General features: G+C 30.5%; 1 protein-coding gene across 4 annotated transcripts in view; it reads left to right on the forward strand.

Annotated features, from left to right (window-relative positions):
- Window positions 1-18,328, forward strand: part of LOC143079374 (protein spire homolog 1-like) — a 74,704-nt gene extending 56,376 nt beyond the window's left edge. For 2 of the 4 annotated variants that reach the window (XM_076254656.1, XM_076254658.1), the window contains 5 exons: window positions 684-2,449; window positions 6,104-6,238; window positions 7,218-7,319; window positions 7,811-7,911; window positions 15,329-18,328. In XM_076254656.1, the coding sequence (XP_076110771.1) occupies window positions 684-2,449; window positions 6,104-6,238; window positions 7,218-7,319; window positions 7,811-7,911; window positions 15,329-15,677 (2,453 nt within the window). In that variant the 3' untranslated portion in view covers window positions 15,678-18,328. The remainder of the gene's footprint in view (window positions 1-683; window positions 2,450-6,103; window positions 6,239-7,217; window positions 7,320-7,810; window positions 7,912-15,328) is intronic. The other 2 variants (XM_076254657.1, XM_076254659.1) reach the window with 2 other exon arrangements.
- The last annotated feature ends 264 nt before the right edge of the window (window positions 18,329-18,592 follow it).

An 18,592-nucleotide genomic window follows, 5' to 3' on the forward strand; every position in this document is an offset into this window, starting at 1 on the left:
CTAAAATGACTATATGTGCAGATTAAAGGGACTATTTATGTATCATCACTGGCAATAAGGGGTCTTATTTCAAATGAGGGTTTACCTCTTGAAAGGGGGTCTGCAAGTTGAAGTTCTAGTCAAATTCATCTTTCATTATAAATTTCCCAATTTGATAAAAATGACGCATATTTTCCTAATAAAAAAGGGTAGAGGTAGTTTTGAAAAAAGCCAACAATATCCCTTGGAATTTACAACACAAAACAAACCAACAAGTTTGAGTGAGTTCAAGTGCTCTGGAAGGGTAATCCTACTGTGTTTCTCATGACATGTAAAAATGTGTTGGTAAGTTACTTTTAGTAATACCAAAATCAAGGAAAAAAGAACAGACTTGTGGCTGATACAAGAGTTGGTCGTCTATGTCACCAAAATATCATAACCTTCAACCAAAGTAATGAATACATTTATAAAACTTTTGATCAGAGACTTCAACTTTATCATAAGGAACCCTAAGCTCAATATCATCTTTGTAAAATTGGTTACGGATATTCTTACAGTAATGATACGGTTCCATCTTTCCTATTACCACAGCATGAGGGAATTTTATTTTCTTATTAAGCATCACATGTAAGATATAAGGAATTTCTGATTCACAGATAGTGTTAACTCAAATACATTAATTTTGAATTTAATTTTACTTTCAGTTGTAAGAGATGTTGTAACACAGGAAAGACACAATATATTGAAGAGACGTAATACAATAACAGTATGTGAATCTCCCCAGGTATCCCCTACTTCTCCTGTTGAGAATGAGGCTTCGTTAAAGCATCGTGAGCATGAATCAAAAGTTAAACGGAGTGGCCCTGTGTCTAAATCTAATGCATGTCCAAGTGATTTACGCAAACGTTTGAATGACAAATTGCATGGGTGTTCTAGTGTTTCTCGGTTACATACTCGTCGCATGCATGGTTCAATATCTGAAGTTCCGTCCGAATCTGATAACAGTGAATCTATTATAGATGAACAAAAGACAGTGAAAAGTGAATCTCAGACGACAGTTAGGAGAGCATCATCATCTCTTAGTAGGATGTCCTCTTCTACACTGAACAAAGTTAATTCTGTTGACAATTCTAAAGTCAGAAGGTCGAGTAGTAGAACAATGAGCACAAATGATTCTGATGCTACAAGACAAAATAGTAAAAGTTTAATCAGAGTTCAAAGAAAAACTTCAAATAGTGATGAAAATTCATCCATACAAACTAATGAGAGTAAAATTAGAGTGCGGAGAAAAATATCAGACTCTGGTCAAGAATCAGTGCAGGTCGTGAAAAATATTAGTGTTCAAAGAAAACTGTCAAGCAGTTCTGAAATTTCTCCATCACAGGCCGCTGAACAAAAAAGAAGACAAAAACTTTTAGACAGTGCTGAAAATTCCAAGCAAAGAACTAGAAATATTGAAACAAGTAAAACTCAATTATCAGATAGTAGTGAGAAAAACAAAAGTGTGCAAAGAGCAACTTCTTGTAGAATTAGAAGACCAGTTTCTTTTGAGCTGTCTGAAGATCAAGATAACAATAAATCTTTGGAAGATAAGTCTTCACGACCTCATTCACCAAAAATAATAATTCCAAAACGTTCGTCATCACCCATATCTCATTCATCACCATTATCACCAACTTCACCAACAAAAACGCATGTTTCTACGTGTTTTGCTGGGTTAACTGATATGTTGTCTTCCCCTATCAAAATGCATGTTTCTCCAAGTTCTAAAAAGGAGCATGAAAACGCATGTATGAATGACTCTGAAGATACTGAAATTTCATTAGGACGATCGCTTCCCAGTCGTAGAATTCTAGTATCAAGAAGGACTTCTATGCCTGTCAGTAAATCTTGTAATGATCTTGATGAGACGGAATCTCCGCAACCTGCTGAATTACATAGAACACAAAGTGTGCTGGAAATTGAACCTGAAAAACCAAGACCAAAACCAAGACCAAGACTTTCTATAAAGAGAAATAGTCTTTCTCCAGGAGATACAATAACTGACATTTCTCCTACAGTGCCAAAAATTGAATCTCCGGCAGAAACAACACCAAAGAATGAATCTACAGTTAATCCACCAAAACCAGTGCCAAGACCCAGAACAAAACTAGTGCAAAGGTCACAGAGTCAGAGAACCTCTGTCAGACATTCTTTAGACTTAACACAATTACGTGCAATAAATACGCCTGATTTTTCCGTTTTAGAAAATGGATTAGTCCAGGAAGAAGCAGAAAATAAGCCATCTTCTCCTCGTAGGAGTTACAGGTCAGAAACACCAGATCCATCAATGTTTGGAGGTGAAACATCTCCAAGGTTATCTGAATTAAATGTAAATGAACTTTTAAATGTAAGTGCTCCGAGTGTTCAGGAGAAAGATACTAACAACAGTAGTTGCGCACCTCCTTGCCAAGACTCTAGCTCTGAATCTGTGAGTACCTAACCTATCTTTAACCTTCTAACAAAGACATAACCAGTATCCTTCTTCTTTGACCACCTTTTACACAGACTTTCTCTGTCTGTTCGTCACATTTTTATTTTAAAAATATGATTTTCTTCTTTAACAAAAAAAATCTTAGCTGATTTATACATCAGTCATTCCTTACATTTCAGACTTAACAATGTTCATCTGCTTCACATTTATCAGTAATTTGTTTTTAAATTTATAATTTGCTTCAGTAATATTTCATGATCATCAAATAGTATTTGCTGTTTTATTTTAATTTAAATATGTATTTGAAAAAATAATTGAAACAACAATAACAAAAATTTTAATAGCCTATTTAAGATATTGGTTATGTCTTTGAAACTGGTTGTTTCTCATGTTTTTTTCAAGTTTAACCTCATTTACTACAATGTGTTTTAAACAGTTCTTTAGCCATTAGAAACAATCATAGAGATTAAGATGAACTTTAATAGCAGCTAAAATTACTCAGTTATAAAATATTATTTTTGAAAATAATACAATTTGTTTGAAATGAACAATTTATAGATCTGATAAATATTTGTTAATTTTAGCTGCTGGCTTATTTAGTTTAGATTTAGATTTATTCTTTGCGAATCATTTAAACCCATAAATAAAAATGTAATGTATATTTTTTTCTGAAAATTTGATGATGGATTCCATCAACATGCTATTAGTATTTATTTCTTCACATTATTAGTATAGTTTCACAAACTTCTTACAATTACAACAATTTTAAGTACAGATATTTTCTGCGATTCAAGTAAAATTTTGTATGTTACTTCCCTTTATTAGAGCTCTCATAAGAACTTATTGTATTAAATTTTGGTTTCAAATCGTTTTCAAACATTGGGATAAGATAATTTATTTTAAATCATTTTTTATACGACCACAAATTTTGAAAAAATTTTCGTCGTATATTGCTATCACGTTGGCGTCGGCGTCGTCGTCGTCCGGCGTCCGAATACTTTTAGTTTTCGCACTCTAACTTTAGTAAAAGTTAATGGAAATCTATGAAATTTTAACACAAGGTTTATGACCACAAAAGGAAGGTTGGTATTGATTTTGGGAGTTTTGGTCCCAACATTTTAGGAATTAGGGGCCAAAAAGGGCCCAAATAAGCATTTTCTTGGTTTTCGCACTATAACTTTAGTTTAAGTTAATAGAAATCTATGAAATTTTGACACAAGGTTTATGACCACAAAAGAACGGTTGGGATTGATTTTGGGAGTTTTGGTCTCAACAGTTTAGGAATTAGGGGCCAAAAAAGGGCCCAAATAAGCATTATTCTTGGTTTTCGCACAATAACATTAGTTTAAGTAAATAGAAATCAATGAAATTTAAACACAATGTTAATGACTACAAAAGGAAGGTTGGTATTGATTTTGGGAGTTTAGGTCCCAACAGTTTAGGAATTAGGGGCCAAAAAGGGACCCAAATAAGCATTTTTCTTGGTTTTCCCACCATAACGTTAGTATAAGTAAATAGAAATCTATGAAATTTAAACACAAGGTTTATGACCATAAAAGAAAGGTTGGGTTTGATTTTGGGAGTTTTGGTCCCAACATAATAAGGGGCCCAAAGGGTCCAAAATTAAACTTTTGTTTGATTTCATCAAAATTGAATAATTGGGGTTCTTTGATATGCTGAATCTAACTGTCATGACTGTGTTTGTAGATTCTTAACTTTTGGTCCCGTTTTCAAATTGGTCTACATTAAGGTCCAAAGGGTCCAAAATTAAACTTAGTTTGATTTTGACAAAAAATGAATCAGTTAGGTTCTTTGATATGCTGAATCTAAAAATGTACTTAGATTCTTGATTATTGGCCCAGTTTTCAAGTTGGTCCAAATCGGGGTCCAAAATTAAACTTTGTTTGATTTCATCAAAAATTGAATAAATGGGGTTCTTTGATATACCAAATCTAACTGTGTATGTAGATTCTTCATTTTTGGTCCTGTTTTCAAATTGGTCTACACTAAAGTCCAAAGGGTCCAAAATTAAACTTAGTCTGATTTTAACAAAAATTGAAATCTTGAAGTTCTTTGATATGCTGAATCCAAAAATGTACTTAGATTTTTTATTATGGGCCCAGTTTTCAAGTTGGTCCAAATCAGGATCTAAAATTATTATATTAAGTATTGTGCAATAGCAAGTCTTTTCAATTGCACAGTATTGCGCAATGGCAAGAAATATCTAATTGCACAATATTGTGAAATAGCAAATTTTTTTTTTAATTAGAGTTATCTTTCTTTGTCCAGAATAGTAAGTAAGAAATATCTAATTGCAAAATATTGTGCAATAGCAAGATTTTTTTTAATTGGAGTTATCTTTCTTTGTCCAGAATCAACTTAAATCTTTGTTATATACAATATACAATGTATATTCACTTTTTACTACCAACTGATAAATTAAAATAATCTTTACCATTCAGTGATAACAAGCAGTTTTTTTACATCTTAATATTTTATGATGTATTTAAATGAGTAGTTATTCTTGCAAACTCCATTAGAAATTTTAATTGAGATTAGTTTTGGAATAAGGGAAAGGGGGATGTGATTAAAAAAATTGGGTTCAATTTTTCTCATTTGAAATTTCATAAATAAAAAAGAAAATTTCTTCAAACATTTTTTTGAGAGGATTAATATTCAACAGCATAGTGAATTGCTCTAAGAGAAACAAAAATTTTAAGTTCATTAGAACACATTCATTCTGTGTCAGAAACCTATGCTGTGTCAACTATTTAATCACAATCCAAATTTAGAGCTGAATCCAGCTTGAATGTTGTGTCCATACTTGCCCTAACCGTTCAGGGTTCAACCTCTGCGGTCGTATAAAGCTACGCCCTGCGGAGCATCTGGTTATTTATAGTTAGTATGCTAGAAAATGAATAACTGCAATTACCAGCTGAAAAAGAAAAAAGTATTGATAAAACAAAGGGAAGTAATTTATAAAATGAGTCTGCAGATCAGCTGATCAGCAGATCTTTATTTATAAAGCTGAAATATTTTATCTGTACCACATGTACCTTAGAATCTCTAATATAAGCTAGTTCACATGGAAATTCAGTTTACAATTATAGAATTTGTTAACAGTTATCATAGAATTGCATTATTAATTTGCATTTATTTGTTGTTTGGGTATCATAAGGTACCAAATGTTTTGCATGATTTATTGCTTGTTGAATGTCCGTAAATTATATATTTGCTTTTTGTTTTATTTTCCATTTTGTTTTTCTGGAGCAAGTAGAAATCAGTTCATACTATATTCTGCAAGTTTGTATAACTGCATGAGAAAGAGTAAAATTTTAGTAGCTTCTGTTAATTGTAAATGAGGTACATGATTTTCTAGGAGTTAGTCATTTATAAAGAGATTGATTGGGCAGAAATTTTTTAGGGCACTTATTTCTGCATACAGCGTTTGCTCAGTTTTATTAAGGTATATTAGTACTATGCAGTTATATTTATTTTTGTCCTGTTGAGATTATGATTGAAGTTTAAAAGGAACGTTGGCTGATTTTGCTTTGTCATGAAATCAACATCCATGGGGATACTTTAAAAACATTATGATAAAATTGGATTATTAACAAAATTTTAAATGTTTTTCTAATTTTCCATTTGAAGAAGTGGCAGCATCCTATAGAGTGTCTGTCATTAACTTTGGAAGAAGTGATGCATATCAGAACAGTGCTAACAAAGGCAGAGCTGGAATCATTGATAAACCAACCAGAATTCTACACTATGATATCAAAAGGAAAGGTATGAAAACTGTTCTGACATATTCATCTTGCTTAAGGTGGTACCAAACACCTTGAATAAAATTCATTTTGGCTCGGTTAATTTTCATTAAATTTTGACAAACTATTTACTGTGACCCTTTGACAAAAATTTCAAAATTTCAAAAAACTTGAACTTTCGAAAACATTTCATATGATATATAGCAGTTTGACAAAAACTGATTTTAATCATTGAGAAACTTTTTATTTCCTTAACAATAAAAGATGATTTAAATGATAAGGTGATTGTTAAAAAGATATCTCCCTGTAGTGTTATGTACCACCTTAAAAAAATCTAGAATTTTGTTAAATTTTGTCTAAAGCATGTACATGTACATACAGTACTTATAAAATTTAAACTGTCAGCATCAATTAAGAGCCAAGTGGTCAAAAAACATTTGTTAACATCTACATATGGAAATCATTTTAATCTCATCTATGGTAGAATTTTTGAAATTTATTGCATTTAGTGACAAATAAGTTAGGAATCTACCATTTACTTGTAAAAAGTATCTATTTACTACCAGGTACTTGACTGTAAAGCAAAAGCCTTGATATTAATACCTAAATGTATTGATAGAGGCTTTATGTGTCACCAGCCACACATATATTTACTTGATTATTATTATGTACAATATTGGTTAATTTCTAATTCACCTATAAGAATGTCATTTCTTGATCTATATGTTGATGAAAATAATAGTAAGTTTACATTAAAAAGACATAAGATGTTGCTTTTTAATTTTTGAAAAAAAAATAACAAATTACAAATCTTAATGATTCAAAACTGAAAATGTATGATATGATTTGTTCAGCTGTTGTCTGTTCTTTATATTGATGAAAATGATAACCTGTATGTTTAGTTCCATGATATTACCATTGAATTCTGAAAAAAAAAACTGTTTTGTCAAAGATTTGTGTAGTATTTTGACCAAACTCAATAAATACTGTATATTTTTCAGGTTTGCTTTACCTGTAAGGAAGTGAAGTTCTCCTTACTAGGTCAGTGGGGAAACCGGTGTAAAATCTGCAAAAGAAACGTTTGTAACAACTGTCTTCGCAAGGTAAGGGAAGATAATTCTATTACATCCCTTATACTAGATTTTATGTATTTAAGGGGCATTAGCTACAAGATATATAAAGAAGGATTTTTTGTTTGTTTAATCATTAATGGAAGTGAAATATTGATTCACTTATAGAAGCAGGTCTGGTTCAATTTTGTCGGTCGAAATAAGCTAAGAAACATTGCTGATGAATCTTTTTTTAGATACTATAAGCGATAAGTCAACTTTATTGGTGTATGGTATGATTGAAAGATGTACATGTCTGTCTGTCAGGGTTCGTCTGCCCTTGATCTCAATTACACGAATCATTGACGAGTGTTTATGATACATATAGTAAAAATTTTATCTGGTAAGACTTTCAAGCAGAAAATCAATCTTGATATATGTAAAGCAGTCGAAACATTTCAGTGTGTGTACTATTGTTTCTTAGATATATATTAACTTGATTTCTAATGGAACAATATTCATTATATATTGTTTTTAATTTGCAGATGAACATTCCCACAGAACATTTCCATAATATTCCTGTACATACACTTAGTCCTATACCTCTTGGTCAAGAAGCTTTAGATATACTCAAGGTCTATGAAAGGTAAACATGTAATTATACTGGTATATGGAAGATAAGTCTGTATTGGTCTGGATTATTTACATATATATCAGCAAATATTCCATTTGAAAAACAAAATGAGTAAAAAGCAATTAGACAATACCTAACAACATCATACAAAAATGAAAGAACACATCTAGATGTCAAGTATAGACAAGAATTTATAGGAATAAAATGATATTGAGGGTATAATGTCAATGAGTTGGCAACCCAACAACATAATAGAAAAATAGAGAAGTGGTATATAAAAATAATGAAAAGACAATACAACAGCACACAAATCAAAAAGACATTTAGAGGTCAGCTATGGTCTTCAGCAAGAGACAACTGTGTATCCCATAAATCAAGCTCTAAATTGTCCAGATTCTAGAAAAGTTGTACAGGGATAATCAAAGATTTGCCATCAATATTGAATTCTTTGAATGACCAAAATAAACAAACCCAAAAACACTTAGATATCTGACAGAGGTCCTTGCTTTGGAAATGTGGCAGTGTTTAACAAGATCTTAAACCTAGCTATTCAAACCTATCCATTACCAATTGCCATCAGTGGAATATCAAATTTTACATATGAGGACATCCATATAAATCATTATAGGAAAAGCACTTCACTCTATAATACTGATATTAATGATGCTGACACACACTAGTACAATAAAAATAAACAATACAACTTAAAAAATGCTTGCTTTAAATGAATGAAAATACTTACAATATTATAATGCCAAGTTTTAAGCTCTTCATTCCCCTGAAGTTTAGACAAGCCAGGAAAATATTCAATGGACACTACATAGTATCTGCTTTAATATTGAAAATTGTTCAAAAATTAAAATGCATTTTCATGATATGACAAGATGTTCATAATAAGGGTACAAGTAGTATGTTTGTGAGTATATAAGAATACAGCTATATTTATCAAGCTAAAACAGCAAAACTGACCACACTTGATTGTTCATCTATGTTTACACCGACATGACCTTTATGATGTTAAGTACCGGTCTTTGTAAAAATCATGCAGAAGGTGATTCATGGCATGTCACAGAAGTAATTTTGTTTGCCCTATATCATAAGAACTTTGGTAGATGGTCAAAATTCTGTCTTTATTTTCCCTGTATTATGCCCGTTGCAATGGTAACCATCAAATCAACATTTTGCCTGAATATGTGAAAAAAGACCCTTTTTGAAAATATAAAATAAGGGAATTTAAAGTCCCATAGAAATAAAGTTAATCAATACAAAGGATATGTATATTTACAGTATTGACAAACAAAACCCCAAACTATATAAAAACGTTAAAATTGTGAATTTACTAAATAGTTTGTTTCCATAGCAACCATTTAAAAATGTGTTAAAATTCGAAAATGAAAAATTTCAAAAACTTCAAAATTTTAAATCTGTTTATCTCCCAAGACCAACAATACCATGACATGTCATTGACAAATTTTGAAAGACCACATTCTATATATTCAGAAAATAAAAAGAAAGTCGTGTGTTTTTTTTTCTTTAAAAAAAAAAATTTAGTCAAAAATTGTCAATTTTCACCAAAATTCTGATTAACAATCAGATGAATAATCAAAAATTTTGAACTTAAAAAGCTAAAACATTCCATTTATATGTGCAATTCTGACACACATTTGTTAATTTTAAAGGAGAATATATGATAAATGAAGATATACTTGTACAAAATGAAAAATCATCACTCTGGGTATGGTGCACCCCCCTTTTTTTCGATTTTTTTTTTTTTTTTTCAAAATTATAAAATTTGTTGAAAGAAATGTGGTATCTCATTGTATTTACTTGTGAACTAAGTATTTTAAGAATTTAAGCATAACACAACTTCTAAAGTTGAGGGCAGCATATGTACCCCCTCCCTTCAATCTTATATGTAAGATTTCTCAGAAGTTTTAAAAAAAAAAATGGTAATACGCATAACCCGTTGTCGTGTCTAAGACTGATGCTGTTAGTGAAAAAGAATAAAGTTGAATCCAAAACTTAATTACTAGTAAGTCTATGTATAAAGATAAGAGGATGTGTTGTAATTGTCAATGAGGCAATTAACTCTCAACCAGAGAGAGCAAAGACATAGAAATAAACAACCACAGATCACCGTATATCCTTCAACAATGAGCATAACATGATTATCTATAAAACAAATCTTAATGAACATTTAAAAAAAAAATAGCTCAGGATACTTTCTCTTTCAAAATGGCTATAAAGAAGTTACAGTAACAATTTAATGCAACTCATTGTTGGTTTTTGAAACAGATTGATGCTTTAAAAACTTTAACCCTAGACTAAGATCTGCTAAACAAGAACACTCTCCCTGAAATGTCTGGTTGGTTTTATTTATAATTGAATTACTTTTGAAACTCTGTAAGTGTTATGTAAAGATTTTAATACAAGTATCATATTAACTTAACATTATCAATGTTCTAAGAAAATGAGGTCAGGGTAAGATGAACTATGTCAGACAGACGAAAAAAAGAGAACGGAAACGGAAAATTCAGCATTTTTTCCATTTTTAAAGGGGCATAACTTATTGATAGTACCTGTTACACCAATAACATTCTAACTGTTCTGAATTTTATGGAAATAAGCATTGTGTATAACATTTGGTTGTGGCAAACTTAAGTTAGAGAACGGAAACAAAAAAGTCAGCATTTTTTTTCCATTTGTATAAGGGTATAACTCTGGAACGGACGTACTTACAGACAAGGGTACAACTTAATGCCCCCTTTGCTACAGTGGGGGCATACAAATTCTACATGTTCTATCTGAGGAAATATATACCAATGATCTACATTAATTGTGCAAGAATTTGTCAATGTTTCTATTGTATGTGGTGGAAAAAGACAGCTTGTCTATTATTTTTTTTAAAACCTAACTGAATTATTATTTGTATACCGCAGAATAATCACGTTTTTTTTATGGTTCTCAAAAATATTATCTTTGTGGCCCTGAGGAAAATTTGCTGGTCCGAACTATTGTATACTGTTTTGATTCTCAAACCTTTATGACAACCATGTGCAATGGCCATTCTTAAATTTTGCGTAATTTAATCAATTGTTATATTTACATATTTTTATGCCCCCGCAGTGGCGGAGGGGGCATTAAGGTTAACCCTTGTCCGTCCGTCAGTATGTCCCAACGTTGGTTTCTGTTCTCTATCTTTAGTTTGCCTCAACCAAATGTTATGAAACCTAATCACATTGCTTATTACCATAAAACAAGACTAAGTTTGGTGGTGTCACTTAAACCGTCCAAGAGTTATGCCCCTTTACAAATAGAAATATTGCTGAATTTCCGTTTCTGTTCTCTAACTTTAGTTTGTCTTTACCAGATGTTATTAAAATTATACACAATGCTTAAAACCACCAAATGCAGATCAACTTTGAATTTTGGTGGTGTAACTTTCACTGTTCTATGCAATGCCTCTTTATAGAGGGAAAAAGTTGCTGAATTTTTTGTTTTGTATTTCTTTCTTTAGTTTGCCTCAACCAAATGTTACGAAACTTTTACACAATTCTTATCACCATAAAAGTTAGTACACAATTGGTAAGTGTCTTCAGTCATGTCCGTTTATGACTTTTATGATATGGAAGCGGGAGCATCATCTGTGTCCAATGGACACATTCCGCATTTATTTCAAATTTTTTAGATAAGTTAGATTATTATATATTAGAATAAAAAGAAAGGTTCTGTAGTTCTTCTTCAATTTCAATTTTAGCACAGTTAAATCGACATAGTGACAAATAAGTGTTTGCATAAAGGTTTCGATACATGTCGATTTACATGGGAGATAAATAGTAACAGCCATTATGTGTACATAATCTGACTCTGTGCAATAGTATACTAGTCCACAAAAGAAACGATGCAAGGCAATGTATTTTCCATAGATAATGAAATTGGAAACACTGTACCAAGATTAAAACTGTCCCATTTGTCTAATCTTTACAGAGTGTTATTATCTTATCAAAACCACTGATTTAAGACAAAAAAAATATTTTATTTTTTTATTTTTGTTATATCAAAAATAGTATTTTTATAAATAAACCAGATGCTCCGCAGGGCGCAGCTTTATACGACCGCAGAGGTATTGCACAATACTTAACATAATAATTTTGGATCCCGATTTGGACCAACTTGAAAACTGGGCCCATAATCAAAAATCTATGACCATGTTTAGATTCAGCATATCAAAGAACCCCAAGAATTCTTTTTTTGTTAAAATCAAGCTAAGTTTAATTTTAGACCCTTTTTATCTTAATGAAGACCAATTTGAAAACAGGACCAAAAATTAAGAATCTGAATACACGGTTAGATTTGGCATATCAAAGAACCCCAATAATTAATTTTTTGATGAAATCAAACAAAGTTTAATTTTGGACCCTTTTGGCCCCTAATTCGTTGGGACCAAAACTCCCAAAATCAATCCAAACCTTTCTTTTGTGGTTATAAACCTTGTGTTAAAATTTCATAGATTTCTAATAACTTATGCTTAAGTTATTATGCAAAAACCAAGAAAAATGCTTATTTGGGACCTGTTTTTGGCCCCTAATTCCTAAACTGTTGGGACTAAAACTCCCAAAAACAATCCCAACCTTCCTGTTGTGGTCATAGAGACCTTATGTTAAAATTTTATAGATTTCTTTTTACTTATACTAAAGCTATTGTGCGAAAACCAAGAAAAATGCTTATTTGGGCCCTTTTTTGCCCCTAATTCCTAAACTGTTGGGACCAAAACACCAAGAATCAATGTCAACCTTTCTTTTATGGTCATAAACCATGTGTTTAAATTTCATAGATTTCAATTTACTTTTACTAAAGTTAGAGTGCGAAAACCAAATATCTTCGGACGACGACGACTCCAACGTGATACCAATATGCGACCAAAAAATTTTCAATTAATAAAAATCGAAATTAGAACTTATTTTTTTTCGTTTAAACATGGTCTGCTTAAAATTTTGAATGCCATCCGTCCTTGTGTCCATCTGGCTGTCCTTGCAGCGCTCGCACATGTACAAATTATGTCAGATTTTTAAGAAACTAATACTTTAGGTTATTATAAGCAATATCTCGAACAAGTTAGATATTGGTGGTCAATCGACTTTAATAAAAACATTTATAACCCTTGAAAATAATAAATTTATGGAAAATAGCCCCTTTAACGCTCCCACAGGTACAATTCTTGCCAGATTTTTAATAAAACTTATACACTAGATTAATATCAACAATATCTCGGATGAGTTCTATAATCATGGACAATTGACTTTTTTAAAAGAGTTATGACCCTTAAAAATATTTAAATTTATGGAAAGTTGCCTTGTTAGCGCTCTCGATGGTACAAATTTTTTATTTTTTATTTTCAGTTTATTTCTGATAGAACGGACGTAGTTTTTTTAGGTCACCGTTTCAAAGGAACTGTGAATTTTGCCATCACTTTGCTTCCGTTGTCGTCTGTCCGGTGTAAAATATTTGAAACATTTTCACTGAAACTATTTAACCAATTCCAGTAAAACTTATAAACTGAATGATCCTTAGGATATCTAGAATTAAGTTTGTGTTCTATTTTCTATTTTGTAAAAAAAACAGGGCCGCCATGGGTAAAATAAGAACATACGGGTAAAATGCAGTGTGTAGCTCATATCTCAAACACTAAAGCCTTTTAAGAGCAAATTTTCAGATGAATCTAACAACCCATTGTTGGGTTGCTGCCACTTAATTGTTAATTGTACGGAAATTTTGCAGTTTTGGTTATTATCTTGAATATTATTAACGACAAAGATAAACTGTAAACAGCACAACTTTCAGCAAAGTAGGATCTACAAATAAGTTTATATGACCAGAATTGTCAATTGAATCCGTATGGAGTTATAGCCCTTTAAAGAAATTTTTCACAATTTGTTCATCTAGTTTGCTTCCTTTAAAAAAAAATCTTCTTTTGATATTGAATATGCTTAATCAATTTCAGCCCAACTTGGGAGTTATAATCTTGTATAAATTTAGTTTTTTATTTCCTTGTACTTCAAGAAACTTAGCCACTATGGCTAAAATGGAACATAGGGGTAAAATTCATTTTTTGCTTTTGAAGAAAAAACGACAGATACAAAGAACATTTAAATGGAATTGTTAAGCCACTCATTGATATATATTGAAGGGACAAATAATCATTGATGCAAGATTTAACCAAAAATTACAGGTGATCGATTCAGGTTCTTTAGAGTCAATTTTAAAGACCATGAAATAGAATCTAAAGATTTAAATTTCTGTTTGGGTTGTTCTCTCTTTGACACATTCCCCATTTCTAAAAAAAAATCTAATATATAAAAATGGTGTAGGGGGTTCTATTATTGCCCTCACCCTTTGAAGAAATTTCATGTTTTAATGCTCAAAATGTTCACAATTGAATTCCATTTTTTAAATATATTAATGATTTTTTGAATTTTGAAAAAAAGGGGGGGGGGGGCACCATGCCCAGAAAGAAAAAATGTCCTTCTCTACAAAAATATCTCTATCAATCATATTTCCTCATTTATAATTACCAAATTTGTGTCAGGAATGCACGCATAAATGGAATGTTTTAGCTTTTTAAGTTCAAAATGTTTCAGTATTCATCTGTTTGGTAATCTGAATTTTGGTGAAAATTGACAATTTTTGACTAAAATTATTTTTTTAAAGAAAAAAAAACACACGACTTTCTTTTTATTTTTTGAATATATAGAATGTGGTCTTTCAAAATTTGTCAATGACATGTCATGGTATTGTTGGTCTTGGGAGATAAACAGATTTAAAATTTTAAAGTTTTTGAAATTTTTCATTTTCGAATTTTAACACATTTTTAAATGGTTGCTATGGAAACAAACCATTTAGTAAATTCAGAATTTTAACGTTTTTGTATAGTTTGGGGTTGTGTTTGTCAATACTGTAAATATACATATTGTTTGTATTGATTAACTTTATTTCTATGGTTCTTTAAAATCCATTATATTTCAATTTTCAAAGGCTACTTATGGACGTATTTAGGCAAAATTTTGTAAGGATGGTTTCCATGGCAACCAAAGTTGAAAAGAAAAAATTAATACAGAAAACTTATTTTCATACCATACCTTCATCATAAACAAAATATAAAGACATTGGAAGAGGGGTCATGAATCGCCCACCAACAGGAACCTGCATGATTCTTACAAAGACCGGTACTTAACTTGTAAGCAGATGATGGACAAAATTTATGAAGTGAGTAAAATTGAGAATGGAAATTGGGAATGTGTCAAAGAGACAACAACCTGACCAACAGCAGAAAACAGCTGAGGTCTACCAGTAGACTTATTTAAGCTTTATATTGTGCTTCTATCAAAATGAATGTACATATTTTAAATATCTTTTTTATTTATCTTTTCAGTACTGGATCAGTTCCTCACTCTCCACTTACACAGAAAAAACTTTTACGTGAGATAGAAAATAAATCCCCAAAGAAATCTCTACAGAGATCTCAAACATTCAATTCTTCTCCGAACTTAGCAAGTCCATTACCAAACAAAAATTTACTTAAAGGACCTCAAATGAATGTGTGTTGTGAATGTAAAAAGATGATAATGGATATTATACGGACAAGTCGGACTTCTATAGCGCTGATAAATAAAAGAAAAACAGTACAATCAACTACAACTAGCAACGAAGAAAAAAGACCATCTTCTTTATCAGCATCTTCACTGTCTCTTAGTGTCAAAAATTTCTTCACACAGAAATAATACATATACAATTCTACATGTGTAGACTGTGTATTTTATGTGTTATTTTAATTTCAAATTTACTACTTAAATGGTTTCAATCAAAGGTTTCTGTTCGTGATCAAAGCATTTATATTATATACTTGAAATATTAAATTTTATTTTTAAAAGTTACATTTATGAATCTTGTTAAAAGTTATTTACTAAGAATCTCAGTATTTGAAAGCTATCAGTTTTGTGGCATAATTCAAAATCTCAGTTTATTTATAAAACAGTTTTTCTAAGAATGTTAAATCTTTTAAGCTGTAATATTCCATCATCTGATAAAATACCTCATTCCTAAATCTTTTATTTCTTTATTTGACATTTATTGAAGATGTTATCCATTAACCAGATCTAACTCAAAATTGCTTGTATGAGCCAGCTGGTATGAGCAATAGTTTTACATTCATATTGTCATTTTTTGAAATTACTCTTACATTGCAATTGAAATTCATGATCCCTTTAAATCATAAATCCATCGTTGACTAATACACTTCTTATGCTATCTGAGTATTGAAGATGACTGAGGGTTTCCCAAAATGCAATTTCATAGGCACTTTTGACAAATTGTTTAGACAGTGTATTAATACGGTGTTGTGTATATATGTATGTAAAAAGGCCATAATGTATATTTAGTTCATAGCACTGTAAAAATATCATTCAATTCATGATCATAAATTTTATTTGCAAAGACTATTTATTTATATGTGGTATATCACTGGATATAGTTGTGTTTTAACAATGTAAAAAGTGATGCGCCATTACAATATTTTTAGAAGTAAATAATTAGGATCTTTTAATTTATTATTTGCATATGAAATTTAATAATTTTGTGACAATATTTAAAGTATTTGAATTTAACTCAGCAGATTTTTCGCTGGAAAGTAACAGTTTAAACATTACCAGTAAACGCATTTTTACAGTTAGAAAAATACAGTAACTGTTGTCAAATAGGGTGCAGAAATTTATTTAAATGTTAAAGACCCTACATCATGCATAATGTTATTCAAGACACCAAGTCTTCTTCAACATCAAGCTTGGTTCTTATCTCATTCAAGTGAATTTAATACAGAGATATCATTATTATGCGGGAGGCAGGCAATTCAATACAAACTAACATGATATTTTGCATACTTTACCAAGTTGAATGAATTATTCATTTCCATATGAAAATATTTTAGATTTTAATACAAACAGAAATGTATTTCTCTCCAAATGAAATTATCCAATAGCCTATATCCTTATTTGGAAATAGGCGATGCTAGAAATAAGATTTTGTGACCTTTCTATTTGTACATCAAAATTTTACAGAAACCTTTGCAATTTCCAATAATAGCGGACCAAAAGAAATAAGGTGTAAAGACGTATTTACACTGTAATGCAAATTTGTCCTCCATTATGTGACATCATTCAGGTTCCCCTAAACTTTGACATCACAATTCAAAACATTTGATGTCACAATTAAAAAGTGATTGTTGCTTGCTGTCAGAAGGTTATTTGGAGAAGATCTAAGGTTATTCGGAAACAAAATGCAGCTAAATACGAAAGGTGTAAATACGTTTATTAGAAATAACAAGGATCATATTCAATGGCTTTAAATATTGTCCCAAAAGCACTTTTAACATACATTTTGTGCAGCAATAAAGTTAGTTTTAACATTAGAAGCATAATGTGATATTATAAACCATCCAACTGGTTGTGAATTTATTTGTTCTTTTATACACACTAAACATAGAATTAGTAACAAAGAACTTAAAGTGAAAAAATCAAAATAAGTGGTGCAAGTCAATTTCGATTTCTGAAATTTAAATTTTGTAAGGATTTTTTTATATTATGCTTTAAATTACTTTTCTTATTGGTGCTTTAAATTGGAAAATTGCATGCATTGCTAAATCTGCAATGACTTACTAGAACAAAAAGCCCTTAGTATTTGTTTGGGAAAATTATTGATTTGTACCATGTAATGTTTATATACCATCTGTTAGGTACTGCTGATATTGTTTAGTGTATTGTTACACACTATGTGGTACAGTTACGTTTAAAAAAAGAATACTACTACCCTGAAATTAGTTCCAGAATAAGTCGGATAGAAATTAACATTAAAACCAATTTTCAATAATTTCATTTATTAATTTCAGTTAATATGCTATTTTCCCTTTCTTTTCTTTTGAATTTCCATATAAATTAGTTACTGTTTGATACTGAAAATCTGTTTTTCCTTTTTTAAATAGTTATTTTCCTTTTTATAAAATATTTACAATAAAATTTTCAACAAATCATTAAATTCATTATGCCAAGTCAAAAAGACTAATAAAGTAATAAACAGATTTGAAGTTGAACTAGAGTACAGTTCAAGATGAGTCTTAAAATAGGTCATATATTTAAATTATACTGCTGAATAGATATTGTCTATATTCAGAAAGATATATTAATACATGTACTATAAAGTTATGCTGAATTTCAGTAAAATTGATAAATTTATTGCATTGTTAAATGGAAGTAGTGCGTTATTTCTGTGATATTTCAGAACTGTTATTTAAGGCAAGCTTAGATATACTATATGGTTTACTAATTCAAGTTGACCTTTATCCAATCTAACTGGAATGAAATAATAAATAATAAGTATGAAACTGTATTGTTGTTAATTTTACCATAGTATGCTCATGATCAACAGTAAATCATTAAAATAGGTTTATTTATATCAACACAGTCTTGTAGATGAAGTCTTAACACAAATATGCCAAAAAGTCCTCTGTCCTAAAGTTAGTTTTATTAAAAAAGTTATGGCCACATTCACTTTTTTTAGTGTCTTCAATGAAAGGAAATTATCCTTTATGCTTCGTGATACGTGTAACCTCTATCAATTGCATGCAACAATGCAGGTCCTGACCAGG

The sequence above is a fragment of the Mytilus galloprovincialis genome, chromosome 6, assembly GCF_965363235.1.
Source record: "Mytilus galloprovincialis chromosome 6, xbMytGall1.hap1.1, whole genome shotgun sequence".
Taxonomy (NCBI): Eukaryota; Metazoa; Mollusca; class Bivalvia; order Mytilida; family Mytilidae; genus Mytilus; species Mytilus galloprovincialis.